Source organism: Elephantulus edwardii, unplaced genomic scaffold, assembly GCF_000299155.1.
Source record: "Elephantulus edwardii isolate Elephantulus edwardi_28Jun2011 unplaced genomic scaffold, EleEdw1.0 scaffold00094, whole genome shotgun sequence".
Classification (NCBI taxonomy): domain Eukaryota; kingdom Metazoa; phylum Chordata; class Mammalia; order Macroscelidea; family Macroscelididae; genus Elephantulus; species Elephantulus edwardii.
This window is the reverse complement of record NW_006399844.1, coordinates 5835433-5850235: the sequence shown is the minus strand read 5'-3', so window position 1 is coordinate 5850235 and position 14803 is coordinate 5835433. Positions and strand designations below refer to the sequence as shown.

General features: G+C 33.8%; 1 protein-coding gene across 1 annotated transcript in view; it reads left to right on the top strand.

Annotated features, from left to right (window-relative positions):
* The window catches only part of NF1 (neurofibromin 1), a 330500-nt gene that overhangs the window by 186339 nt on the left and 129358 nt on the right, over positions 1-14803 (top strand). Inside the window, exons 29-33 of the mRNA XM_006891069.1 lie at positions 1921-1983; positions 7446-7604; positions 8100-8197; positions 9310-9456; positions 12257-12403. Coding sequence (XP_006891131.1) covers positions 1921-1983; positions 7446-7604; positions 8100-8197; positions 9310-9456; positions 12257-12403 — 614 coding nt within the window. The remainder of the gene's footprint in view (positions 1-1920; positions 1984-7445; positions 7605-8099; positions 8198-9309; positions 9457-12256; positions 12404-14803) is intronic.

Here is a 14803-nt window from a genome sequence, read left to right as displayed (position 1 = left end):
GCAGTAACATAATGGTACCTTTGTGCTTTTATGTTCTGCTGTAAAGGATGAATAATAGTGGTAAGTTGTGTGGGCTTTGTCCCTTACTAAATGTGACTCCTACCTTTGGGATGTTTTGGAGGAATTTTGACAGTTAAGTGAGTATATTTCTAGTTAATAAATTTTCTCAGAACTTTAGCTTTCTTTTATGTGAGCTAATATTCTAACCATTTAGTCTTTTTCAAAACATGCTTCAACTAGCTCTGTTATTTTATATGCTGTCCTGATTTTATGTACTTTGGGTTAAAGTTATACAGGAATGGCCAACTGTGAAAATGTGTCAACTTTATAATTAAGCCATTTCCTCATGTATTCGTTTGTGCTTTACCTCCTGATAGTTGGTTTTGGAATAAAGAGACAAAATTCCTAGAATGGAGATTATTTTAAATTACAGTAAGAGAATTCTATGAAAGAGATAAATACTATGATTCTAAGTAAATGTCCTCCTTTTCCCAGTAAATCTTCTTCTCTGAACAGAGAAAACTTACATAATTTTTAAGGCTATAAAGAATTAAAGAATGATTTATACTAAATTTGAAAAAAAGACAATTGGAACTTCATTTATGTGATATATTTGATTAATAGTTCTTTTATCTGGAACCCTGGTGATACAGTGGTTAAGCATTCAGTTACTTACCGAAAGGTTAGTAGTTCAAAACCGGCCAGCAGCTCTGCAGGAGAAAGACCTGTCTGATGCTGTAAAGATTATAACATAGCAAGCCCCTTGGAGTAGTTCTGTGTCTCATAAGGATACTGCGAGTCTTAGGGACTAGTGCTTTGGTGTAGTCTGAAATTAGAACCAAAGTTTCCAGAGATAATACGAGGCTGTCTTTTTGGCTTCCTGCTGTGCCTCCTTGCTTTGAAGAGTGTCTGGCATGTAGGTCCATGACTACTTGGATGCATGAATGGATGGGTGAATGTCAGACTAACTTAAACTCAAGTTTTTATGGTTTAAGATTTTGAATAAATAAATTGCCAGAAGATAAAATAGTCATTCAGCACAAAACCTAATTTGGTTTCAAAAACATCTTGTGTCTAATCTATTCCAGTCAAGAATTCTTCATTTTAATAGAACTCTTTATCCTAGAATGAGCTGTGGAAAGTCAAGTATATCGATTTCTTTTTTTAGACATTCTGATAAATGGTCTTCTATAATATGTGACAATGCCATAAGTCTCTTTGTAGTCCCCTTACCTTAATAATAATTAATGCTTTTTTCTAGTTGAGCTGAAATGTTCTTCTTCCAAATATTGCCGTGCTTTTAACTTACTGGAACCATTTCAGGAATTAGCCTATAAACATTAAATAATATATGAAATTTTAAGAAACATTAATAAAATTTAATATTGAAAATCTCCAGTTTTATTATTTCTTATTTATATTTTACTTTAAATGCCAACTATCAAAAAAGAAAAGCCAACTATCAAAAAAGAAAATTTAAGTCAATTGAAGGATACACAGAGAAGTATTTTACATATAAAGAAAAAATTACGTATACATAGTGCTTTTAGTGTATGATCAACTTCTAATGAGCATTTTATGTACAGTTTATAAAAGGCTAGAAAAATCAATGAAAATGTAATTATTTAACATTCTTAAATCTACTTAGTGAGAACTTTTTTATGATTTATAGCCAGAAATAGTAGATATGATTGAGTCTCAACTTTTCTTGCCATTTATTTAGTGCTTTGGCTAAAATGTAATAAAAATTTAAAATCCAGGATTCAAATTCATCTTTCAAAATTCAGTTGATTTCTGATTTTTTTTGTTGATTCCATTGTGTTACATTTTATCGTGTAATTTTATGTACAAGCCAACATTGTTTTTGTTGCTGTATGTAGTTGGTGCTGTGACTTGTTTGTGCTCATCTCTGTTCTGTAGGCAACTTGCCACTCCCTACTGAATAAAGCTACAGTAAAAGAAAAAAAGGAAAACAAAAAATCAGTAAGTTTGGAGAACTTTTTATTAGCTGTTTCTTTCAAAGCAAAACAAAAACCTTTTGCTGTTTGTTAAGAACATCTTCACTTCAGCCTACTTGACCTTCACTGTAAAATCATTCTACTAATTCTGGCACAAAATAGCTTTCATTTCAATTAACCCTGGAATTAAGTTACATTGAAACATTCTCTGTGTTCCTTTGGTTTGATTTATCCCAAAGGCATTTGGGGCATTTGTTGCATTGGATATCTGATCTAACTTTATTATTGTTATTCTTCAAATTATAAATGAATACTAAACTATATTTAAAAACCAAACTTAATTTCAAGGCCATAGGAAATGCTGACTCTTCATTCTTGCTGCTTGTTGCCAAGTAATGTGAGTGATTCTTTTCCTAGAGGTGAACATTTACTTGTTACGAGTATACAGAGGGAAAGTGGCACTTTGTAAATCTTCCTTAAATTTTCACTTTAATCCATTTTATTTTATTTGGACAGTCTAGGACATAATTTAGATGTCTCATATGGTAGAGATTCTATTGGTAAAACTTTATCTTAGAGAAAAACCAGTGTGTGTTTATGTAGACTAAGATTATACTTTGAAATAAAAGATACCTGGCAAGTCCATAGTTATAAACACCTTATTTTGCAAGCATGAAATGAATATACTACTTCTGTGAACTTGCCCTAGTTTAAAAGGAAGTAGTCTTCTTCAGGTGAATGGAATTTGTCCAACATGTAACAAGCATTCATTTAAATTGGTTCCTGTTTGTCAGTGTGATTTATTGCTGTCATATTGAATGCTTTATTTAAGCTTATAATTCAAATGGTTTTAGAAAAAGATGCAAAAGAAACTTTTGAGATTGTAGTATGTAGTTTTTCTTTAAAAGATATGGAATACAGGATTCATCTGATTTCATCTTTCATATATAGGGTTAATGTATAAATTTGTTTTAAATTAAAAACTGGGTTAAAATTAAAGACAAGTTTTTATTATATCTATTGAAGATTTCTTCCTTGAGTGTGTTAAATAAATTTGATCAGCTGTGAACAAATGGATTGGATTAGATTACCTTCCTGCTTAATAAAACATTTCTTTCTAATGCTTCAGCCTTCTAATTATCAGCATTTATGAGTTTAACAAAATATATTCCATCATTATTGAGATTAATATATTGTTTCTAACCCTCTTGTTGTTCAGTGTTGAACTAATTCCGTTGTGTAGTATACTACAAGTTAAAGTTTAGGCTTTCTGTGTTTCCCTAGAGCATGTTTTCAAGCCTTGTTAACATTACTTATTAAGATTTTGTCTAAAATTGTTCTTTGAAATTATTTTTTTTTCCTACTAGTTATTTTCACTCCCCCCCCCCCATTTCTGGTAACACTAAATTTTGAAATGTGTTTGTCAGCACAAGAATTAAGGAAATCTAATGCCAGTATGAGAAATTCTGATTGATAATTTGAGATATTTTAGAACACATTCCAAAGTTTCATGATATAATTTTCATAAATTTAGAATGTCATATTGTGAGGTTGTTTGCACAACAGAATGTAATACGGGTTTTTATTTGTTTTTTAAAAGTAGGCTATCTCTTTTTCTGAGCATATATTAATCAGATCCTGGATTTGAGTAAGTTAAAAATTTAGCGAAGATTATGGCTTCTGCTATTTATATAACTGTGTAGTCATATTAGAAAGAATACAGTTTATCATATTCAAACAAATATAATTAAATTTATTTTTAAAGTCTTATTGCCAGCCTAACTAAGGGAGAATTTGTAGGAAATAAGAATGCACGAATCATCATCCTCTTGGACATAGAACACTTTAGGACTGCATGTATTTGCATCATTCTTTTCTCAGGGGACTAAAAGGGATATTCAGCTGATAACTAGTTTTAAAACATAGCTTTGACAATGTAGAATCTTTTTAATTTGTAGATCTAAATTAAAATTTTATAAACACTTGAGTTGGTGTTCTTTAGATGATAAAATTACTGATATTAATTAGCTATGAAAGGGAAAAATACTTGTATAAATTTAATCCTTCACAAAACTTGTTGCACTGCATTTGTATTAATACTCTCAGTGAGAGTAAATTGTGACATAATGTGTATTCCTGAGATGTCAGTACTTTTTTTGGTCTTCACTGCTTTGTATGATGTAGTACTTTTCATTCATTTTATAATAGCATCCCTTTGTGAAATGATTCATTTAGAGTTTCCTTAAATCCTAAAATTGAACAGTAATATAGATTAATCAGGTATAAACCTAAGTCATACTTAAAAAAACATTTTTTTGTCCTAGCAGAAGCGGTAGTAATTACTTTCAGAAGTGTATTTAAAAAGAATTCTTCATATGCATTCATTATGGATTTTTATGAGACAAACTTTCTACGCTAGTGTTTAAAGTATTTACTAGTTCTTAGAAAAGTCACTTCAGGATAGTAATGGTTAAATGGATTACATACAGTCAGCCCTCAGTATTCATGAGTGATCTATGCCTATGAATTCAGCCAAGCATCTGTGGATTCAGATAGCCTGTGTTGAAAATAATGAGAGAGGGGAGGCATTTACGTGACCATAGCCTTTATATTATATTGGATAACATAAGTAATCTGTAGATAATTTAAAGTTTATAGAGGATATGAGTAGCTTATATGCAGATACTACACCATCTTATATAAGAGATTTGTATGCATCCTCAGATTTTGATACCCTGAAGGTGGGAGTGTGGTTCTGGAAACAACCCCTGTGGATACAGAGGGATAGTTGTACATGTTAAACCAGCCCTTCTAAAATGAATTATATTTTTGTATCTTCTTACCTCTTGCTAAGTTATTGCTTAAAAAACTTAAAAATCACATAGTATATTTATATGTCTTCTAAAGATTACAATTTGAAACCAAAATAATCATTCAGTAGTAAGGAGGGTCCATGATCTTTATGAAATTATAAGCAATATTTTGTCTGTGTAAGTGCATGTTTATTTTCTCACCTATTACCAGATTTTCAAGGAGCTTCTTAATCCCTAAAAAGGTTAAAACACTGAGTTGAAGTAGTATAAACACTTAACATTTTCTTCTCAATTCTATTTTTAAAACTATGCTGCCACTAAAAATAACAATGGGAACGCTGGTGGCTTAGAAGTAGGAGCCAACCCAAAGACCCATAGTTCAAGTCCAGTAAGAGCTCCTCGGGAGGAAGATGAGCAGTTTCCTTCCATGTGATTTCCTGCCTCTGGTTTTGACTCGGTGGTATGTGACAGTAACAAAAACAACTAAGAGGCACTATTTAGGTGTTAAAGCCATTCTGTTGAGGCTGCTATATTTAGCCTTCTTTGCAAGTTTCCCCTTTTTCAAATACAAGTTGGTTCTTAATGCAGTCAACAGCTGGAGTACTATAACTCAAAATTTCTGACCTGTGTAGTTTAAATACAGAAGAGAGTATATTATAACTTACATTTGTTATAACTCAGCCCATATAAAGATTTTCTTGTTGTTGTTATGTGCCATCAGGTCACCTGTGACTCATAGCAACCCTGTGTACTATAGCTCTGAATCCTTCTCTATCTTGAGTCCAAATTATTGTCACTGACACACACCTGTCTCCATTACCTCAGTCACTGAATCAGTCTATCTCATCGAGGGTCTTCCTCTCTTGCACTGAATCAGTCCATCTCATGGAGGATCTTCTTCTCTGGTGTTGTCCCTCCACACTCCCAAGCATGATATCTCTCTCCAAGGACTGGTTCCTCCTTACAGTATGCCCAAAGTATGTGAGATGGAAGGAACTTCAGAATCCTTGCCTCCAAGGGGCAGCCTGGTTTCACCCTCTTCAGGATGAATCTGTTTGTTCTTTTAGCAGTCCATGGTATATACAGTACTCTTCTCCAGCACCACAGATCAGAGGCATCAGTTTCCTTCTAGCATCCCTAGTCATTGTCCAGCTTTCTGATGTGTAACATGTAATTGCAAAGATTGTGGCCTGGATCAGGTGCACCTTAGTCTCTAGGCAGACATCATTGCTCTTCAGTACTCTGAAGCTGTCTCTGAGATTTTCTCAGGCTCAATCAATCAGTCAATCATCCATAATATTTTATTTCTGCTAGAAAATCGTTGCGGTATTTCAGGAACCAAATAATAATACATTGATAATGGAGACCAAATGAAGCACTATATGCGATAGGAAAAAAAAAACCCACAACAAAACAACACAATTTCTTCTTTCCAGAGCTAATCTGGAGTGGATGAGTTCTGTGAATTCATGACTAAAGGATTACTTTATTGAGGAATTAATGAAGAAAAATAGGGTTATATGGGATTTTGCACATAAATTTAATTTTCTCCATATTGTTTCAAATGTAGATTTATCCCAAGAATTGCAGAATAATCGGTGGAGTAATACACTTCTACTCTGACAGTCACTGCTAAAGCAGTTAACCACACCCAGCAAGAACAGTTATAGAGATTAAAATATTAGACTTTTTAAAAACTAGATATATCTGTGATAAATATTAAAAATGTGAATTCTAGCATAGTGTGTTTTCCATGTACTAAAACAGGGGTATTATGAAGAGATGGAAGCCTAACATGTTTTATAATTCTTTCCCCAATATTACTTTCCCATTAAAATGGAGTGTTTGATTAAACAAAAAATTAATCCACTTTTAATAGTGGATTCATAGGCTTTTCAGTGTAGGCAACTATTTCTTGGACATTCAACTTCTTTTTTTTAATTTGGCAGATTATAAATAGAGAATTTTATTCTGTTGGTAAGATCCATTTTTCCCTCAGCTCCTCAAGAATTCACTTTCTCCATGACTTAAACAGTAGGTTGGCCCTTATGTTACAAAGTATGCTGGTGAAGAAAAGGAAGTAGCAGTTAGAGTACTTATAAGTAACTACTTTCAGTCTTTGGAAATCTAAGAAAATGAAATTTTGTGAGCCTTTGTATGGTAAGCATTTTGCTGAAGAAATCCAGTTTTACTTGGTAGGTGAAAAAATGTAATTAGTAGCTATTAATGATAGGCTGTTTCAGGATGAGCTATTGAAAACATAGCTGCAACTTAAACTATACTTTGTCTTATGTATGATAATCATAAAATGTGAACTCATTGTGTGGAAAGTTGGTGTGTATTTGCTGCACATTAAACCAACAGTATAAACAATAATGATGAAACAAAAACCTTTTCTTTAAGGTATCTTTTATATAACTCATCCCTTAGGTTTTTCTTTCCTTTCATATCCTTTCATATACCTTATCACGTGCTTTAAAATGATACTAGACTTGAATTAAGTATAAATTGCATTTACTGTTGTTATTTTGGAGGTTTTAAGAAAACAAACCCAGAGTGTATTATTTTCAACAATTGGTTGATTCAGCCTGTGCAGTGCTTAATCTTTCAGTTCTTCCCATTTCTTTGTTTTAATTTAAACTCTACATTCACTTTTCAACTCCCTTGTTTTTAGGTGGTTAGCCAGCGTTTTCCTCAGAACAGCATTGGTGCAGTAGGAAGTGCCATGTTCCTCAGATTTATCAATCCTGCTATTGTCTCACCATATGAAGCAGGGATTTTAGATAAAAAGCCACCGCCTAGGATTGAAAGAGGCTTGAAGTTAATGTCAAAGGTGAAGATTTATTTTGATAATTTAGATATCTTAGATATCTTTTCCCATTAAATTTTCAATTTTCTTATAGTTGCAATAGTTTCTTCTGGAATATACTTCTGAAATGCCCTAGTTTTTAGTTAATTTTTTTCTTTTGTTTACTCACATTACAAAAGATTTCACTGTACCTTATATTTATAGGAAAAAACCTTTTCAAAAATACCTGCTTTTCTGAAGATAATATTCTATGTGATCCTCCTAGTAACTCTGAAATAGAGACAGAAGTATATATTATAGGATTTTTCCTTTGAATTAGCATTCAATTTTTAATATATATTTATATGCATAAGGTATATGTAAATATATAACTTTATATTTGAGAAAATAGAATTGAGTATTGCAGATTTTTAACTCAGTAGAAATTATAACTGTAAAAAATTAGTATTAATTAAAGAATATATACATGTGTAGACTTAAGCAATAAACAATCTATTATTATTACCTTTTTTTATATAGATACTTCAGAGTATTGCCAATCATGTTCTGTTCACAAAAGAAGAGCATATGCGACCTTTTAATGATTTTGTGAAAAGTAACTTTGATGCAGCACGAAGGTAAGCGCCGAGTCACTAACTCAGCTGCTCTATTTAAATCAAGTATTTTCCAGTTCACTTTGTCCATTTACCTACCTGGTCTACATAAACAGCCTCTGGTCTGTGTAGGGTTTTGATTTTTTTTTTTTTTTTTTTCATTTCCCCTTCTACATTTTTCTAGATCAGCAATATAGTTTGCCTTACTTAATAACTATGAGACACAGTGCTGAAAGTAAGACATTTTCTTTATAATTTGGATCAAATTTCTTTTTTGTGTTTTTAAAAACCAATTTAATTTTTGGCATATTGACTAAAAGAATTGAAAACGCTTTAATATGTAGAAGAAGAAAATTTCTTTTAGTAAAAATGAAAACCCAAATGGCATAGATAATGTAGTACAGTTGACCCTTGAATAACACAATATAACAAACACCATGGTAGCAAGATGAGAGAAAAAAAATTTCTTTCACATTAAAGGTTAGTTGGCATAGTCGGCTTGGGTTTTTTTTAAGTTAAGATATTTTGATATTTCAATTTTCCAAGTGTGTCTGAACTAAAAAATTAAGCCACACAGTACAAATGCCTAAGATTTTTGAGCAATTAGACAGCTGTTAAAGTTTGTTAGATTTTAGAAAGCTTTAGTAGAGCTAGGTTTCCACAACTAATTATTGGATTCATTTTATTTAAGTGTTGAGGGTTTTTTGGTTTTGTTTTGTTTCATCTGAAAATGAGGGCTAATACTTTGTGAGTCTTGAAGTTGTTTTCAAAGTAACAGATGAGGTAATAAAGGTAGGTAAATGTGAGTTCATGTTCAGAATTGTCCTATCTCAACATGAAACCATATATATTCTGGCCCTATTTTTCTCATCAGTAAAGTACAGGATTCTCTCTAAAGTCTTATTTATCTAATTTCTGTTGTTTTCTGACTTCAGAACCTACATTGATGCTAAAACTGGGTATCAGATGTTGAAAATCAACTTTCTCTTTGTCTTAATTTTGTTTAATGATACAGTATGTGAACATTTCGTATTTATAATATATAATACCAGTAAGCTACTTCATTTAACTTAATTCAGATGTAGATATAAGTGTATCTGGTTTTGAAAATTCTAATGACTTTTGCATTTCTCAAGATTTTTCCTTGATATAGCATCTGATTGCCCTACAAGTGATGCAGTAAATCATAGTCTTTCCTTCATCAGTGATGGCAATGTGCTTGCTTTGCATCGCCTACTGTGGAACAATCAAGAGAAAATTGGCCAGTATCTTTCCAGCAACAGGTGAGATTTCTCATTCCTGAAGATATTGAACACTCTTTAGTCTTAAGTCTATATTAATAAAATTATTACTGCTTTTTCATTTTTATTTGCTTGGAGTAATATTATTCTTTGGAAGCAAAAATTAAGACTCGTGTTTCTTATGGTGATTAGTAGTGAATAGTTAAAACTTACCCAGATGCTACTGACCTTTTTCTTTTTAATGTCAAGCTGACAAATCACAAATTAACATTAACTCTTTGGGGGTGATGTTTTGTAATTCCCCCCACCCCTGCTCCCGGTTTGCAAACTTAAATATAATGTTCAGTATGGCACAGTAATTTAAATTTAAATTAAATACATACTGACAATAAACTGAGGAACAGCTCAATTCTTGAGGTTTTAGTAATTAAAACATCAGTATTATTTTAATTTTGTAATAAATCTACTCGTGACACTTTAAGTATATACAAATAAAAGTTTCTGCATAAAAATATTCAGTACTTGAAAGTGGTTAATTTCATAATTATTTCATTGACCATTTTTTCATTAAAATCTCTTACTAGTCTAAATCTATGTATTTGGTCTTCTTAATTATAAATGCTGATGAACTATTCAGATTCCTATGTACAAGGAAGTCTTATACAAAGCAAAATGAGTCTAGATTAAAAGTGTTTTGCTCATTCATGGGAAAGATAAGAAGACCATGAAACTAAGGCTAGGCACATATGAGATTTGAATTTTTAAAAAGATCGTTTTAAACCATTAGAAGTACTAATATTTGAAGTAAATGTGGGTATGACTGATGGGTACCTCTAAAATAGAAGATTGGAGATACTTACCTCTGTGACAATAAAATAAACTGTGGAACCTTAAAATACAAGCTTTCTTTTTTCTTACATAATTCACAAAGCAGAGACATTTATCTACTACATAGCTACATTATTTATTTTGCTCTTACTATATTACTAGATCTTTATACATTTTATTTCTTGGGGAGTGGGAATGTACATTTAAAGGCTTCCTCTCTACAGTTCTATAATGTACCCCTCTGTTTAAAGATAACTGTTTGATAAAGTTGGTGGGTACATTTCCTAGGTATATTTTTATTCTGTTTATAGACATACATGCATACCTGCATACCTACCTACAACCCCCCCCCAAAAAAAAAATTCTGTGTGTACTTGAAGCTGGGTGGTACAGTACAGGCAGTTTGTATTTGATTATTAACCTAAAAGTAGGTGGTCAGTCTGAAGCCACCCTATGGAGGAAACAAAGACCTGGCAAATCTTACATTTAAGATTGTAACTAAGAAAACCCTGTGGAGCTGGTCAACTCTGTAACAAATGGAGTAGGCATAATTCAGGCACCAATCAATTCAACAGCAGCTAACAACAATATATGATAAAATTTTATGTGTATGTGTAATAAAAATTTATATATGCTCTAAAAGTTTACAAAAACTATTTACTCAATGTAGTCAGTTCACTCAAGATTATGTTTTAAATACATCATTTAACTTAAAGTGTTCTATTGAGCCACTGTATCTGAGGTATTACATTGTTAAATTGAGAAACAAAAAAACTCAAAGGGAGCTTTGATGGTGTAATCTAGAGCGAATTGTGCTGCAAACCCAAAGGCCAAACCTTCAGCGGTTCAAATCCACCAACTGCTTCTTGGGAGGTAGTCTCCTCCCATTAAAATTAGTACCCTGTGGGACAGTTAGTGGTCAGGCCGTGGAAAAAGTCATCATACTGGAAAAGGTGGAGGGCCACTGAAAAAGAGGAAGACTCAGGGAGGTGGATTGACACAGTGACTGCAGCAACAAGCTAGGGCAAGGCAGAGATTATGAGGGTGGTGTGAGAACAGGACAGGTTGTTGAGTAGCCATGAGTTGTAGGGGACTCTGACAGCAGATAGTAACCACCACAACAAAATGGGGGAGGTTAGGCCTATTTTTAGTAACTCACTATCACAATTAGTGATGTAACAGATATCTTTTGTATTTATCTCCTTCTGCATTATTATAGAGTTGCTGGATCCTTAGGCATGCGCAGCTTCAACTTAACTAGATATTAGCAAATTGCTTTTCAAAATATGTTTAACAGTTTATACTTTAAGCAACTTTATGTGAGAATTCTTTATTCTAATCCTCACCAAACTTGGCACTATAAAATGTATTAATTGTTATCAATTTGATGTTTGATAAATAGTATCTTCTTATTCTTACATAGTTGTATATATTTTAAGAGTTACTGAAAAGCCATATTTATTCTCATTAATAAAGAGTCTCATTAATTGGGACATTGCACCCAGTTCCTAAATAGTAATTGCTCAAGATAAACTTTTTTCATAATGAGGAAGAATAGATCAGACTGTATCTGTTTACTGATTGAGTGTCCATTAGTAGTAATGGATTAAGGAAGAATATTGAGGAGAATAGTATTTACAGTTTGGGGCTGGTTGTATTTCTATCATTTTGCAGTGTATACGCATAAACCTCTGTTGTACCAATTATTGTTAGGTGCCATTGGGTTGAGTATGACTCTTAGTGACCCTGACGAGATCTGAACCCTGACCTATCTAGTACCATTCTCACAATCTCTGACATACTTTAGCCCATTGGGACAGTCACTTTTCACTCTACCTGGTTGAGGATCTTCCTTTCCTTCACTGTTCCCTCCACCTTCCCACGCATGATACTCTTTTCTAAGAATAGCCTCTCCTAACTCATAAAAAAAAAAGGCAACCAATGCCATGCTAAAGAAATGTGTACTGTTAAATGTGAACTGTTACGTTAAAACAATTTTTTTACCCTATTCTAGGGATCATAAAGCTGTTGGAAGACGACCTTTTGATAAGATGGCAACACTTCTTGCATATCTGGGCCCTCCAGAGCACAAACCTGTGGCGGATACACATTGGTCCAGCCTTAACCTCACTAGTTCAAAGTTTGAGGAATTTATGACAAGGTAAAAGTACTTTTTTTAAATGTCATTTGCTTTTTTTTGGTTGCAGGGGGAAGTTTACTGTCAAGCCACTAGTTAGATATACTTAGTTCTGACTGAAGAAAAAGTGTACCTAATGACCACAGATTGTAAGCAAACACTAGTGATTGGAACATGGAATGTGAGAACCAAGAATGTAGGAAAATTAGGTATTATTAAGGAAGAAATGGAACCCATAAATATTGACTAGGTATTGGTGAGATGAGATGGACTGGCATGGGGCATTTTGAGTCGGAAAGTGATATATTACTCCGGAGATGAAAAGGTGAGGAAAAATGGGATTGCTTTCATAGTTAAAAAAGTCATTTCTAGATCCGTCTTGAAATACAATATTGTGAGTGACAGGATAATAGCCATATGCATACAAGGACGTCCAGTGAATACCACTATCATTCAGATATATGCACCAAAAACCAGAGTCAAAAAAGAGGAAATAGAAGATTTCTACCAACTTTTACAGTTGGACGTCGATCGAACATGTGATCAAGACGCATTAATAATAATGAGTGACTGGAATGCGAAAGTTGGGAACAGAGAAGAAGAATCAGTATTTGGAAAACATGGACTCGGTGACAGAAATGAAGTTGGACATACAGTGATTGAATTTTGCACAGTCGATGACTTAATTATTGCAGATACGTTTTATAAGAAACATAAATGCAGGTTATACACATGGATTTCACCTGATTTTATGTATTGGAATCAGATTGATTACGTCTCTGGAAAAAAATGCTGGAGAAGCTCAATATCAACTGTGAAAACTAGGCCAGGAGTTGATTGTGGAAAAGACCACCAGCTACTCATATGCAACTTCAAGCTGAAGCTAAGGAAAATGAAACAAAATGCATGGGAACCAAAATACGACCTTGACTCTATCTATCCCACCTGTATTTCAAAGCCATCTCATGAACAGGTTTGAGGACCTGAACACTAATGAGCGAAGACCAGATGAGTTGTGGGAGGATATAAAGAGTATCACCCAGGAAGAGTGTAAAGGTCGTTACAAAGACAGAGGAGAAAGCAAAGACCAAAATGGATGTCAGAAGAAACTGAATATTGCACTGGAGCGCAGAGAAGCCAAGCAGAAGGAAGAATTCAAGATGCCAAAGAGCTGAACAGAAGATTTCAAAAGGCAATATGGGAAGACAAAGTAAAACATTACAATGAAATGTGCAAGGAACTGGAGTCAGAAAATCAAAAGGGCTGAACTCGCTCAGCATTTCTTAAGCTCAAGGAACTGAAGAACAAATTCAAACCTCAACTTGCTATAATCAAGGATGCTTTAGGCAGAATATCAAATGATCCAGGAAATAGTAAAAGAAGGTGGAAAGATATACTGAGTCACTGTATCAAAAGGAATTGGCAGACACAGAAGAATTTCGTGAAACAACCTATGAGCAAGAGCCTATGGTGATGAAGGAAGACGTTCAAGCTGCTTTGAAGGAAATGGCAAAAAATAAGGCTCCAGGAATAGATGAAATACCACTTGACATATTTCAACTAACAGATGCTGCCCTGGACATGCTCACCAAGTTGAGCCAAGAAATCTGGAGAACAACCATTTTTGGTCAACTGACTGGAAGAGATCTATATTTGTTCCCATTCCAAAGAAGGGTGACCCAACAGAGTGTGGAAATTATAGAACAGTATAATTGATTTCACATGCAAGCAAGATTCTACTGAAGATTATTGCAAAACATCTGAAACAACACATCAGCAGAGAACTGCCAGAAGTCCAGGCTAGGTATGGAAGGGGTTGTAGTACAAGGAATATTGTAGCTGATGTTAGATGGATTTTAGCTAAAAGGAGAGAATGCCAGAGGAATGTCTATCTCTGTTTCATTGATTATGCAAACGCATTTGACTGTGTGGATCATAACAAACTGTGGCTGACTCTGAGAAGAATGGGAGTCCCAGAACACTTGATCGTGCTAATGTGAAACCTGTACTTGGGCCAGGAGGCAGTCATCAGACCAGTGCAGGGAAACACTGCATGGTTCAACATTGGGAAGGGTGTATGCCAGGGATATGTCCTATTTCCATACCTTTTCAGCCTGTATGAGGAACAGATTATCCAGGAGGCTGGGCTCTGTGAGGAGAAGTGTGGCATCAGGATTGGTGGAAGATCCATCAACAGTCTGTGGTATGCAGATGACACATCCCTGCTTGCTGAAACTGAGGAAGACCTGAAGCACTTGCTGCAAAGGGTCAAGGACTACAGCCTTCAAGATGGATTGAAGCTCAATATCAAGAAGACAAAGATTCTCACCACTGGACCATTTGGCAGCATCAGGATGGATGGTGAAGAGATTGAGATTGTTCACAGCTTTAGTTTGCTTGGCTCCACAGTCAACACTCTTGGCA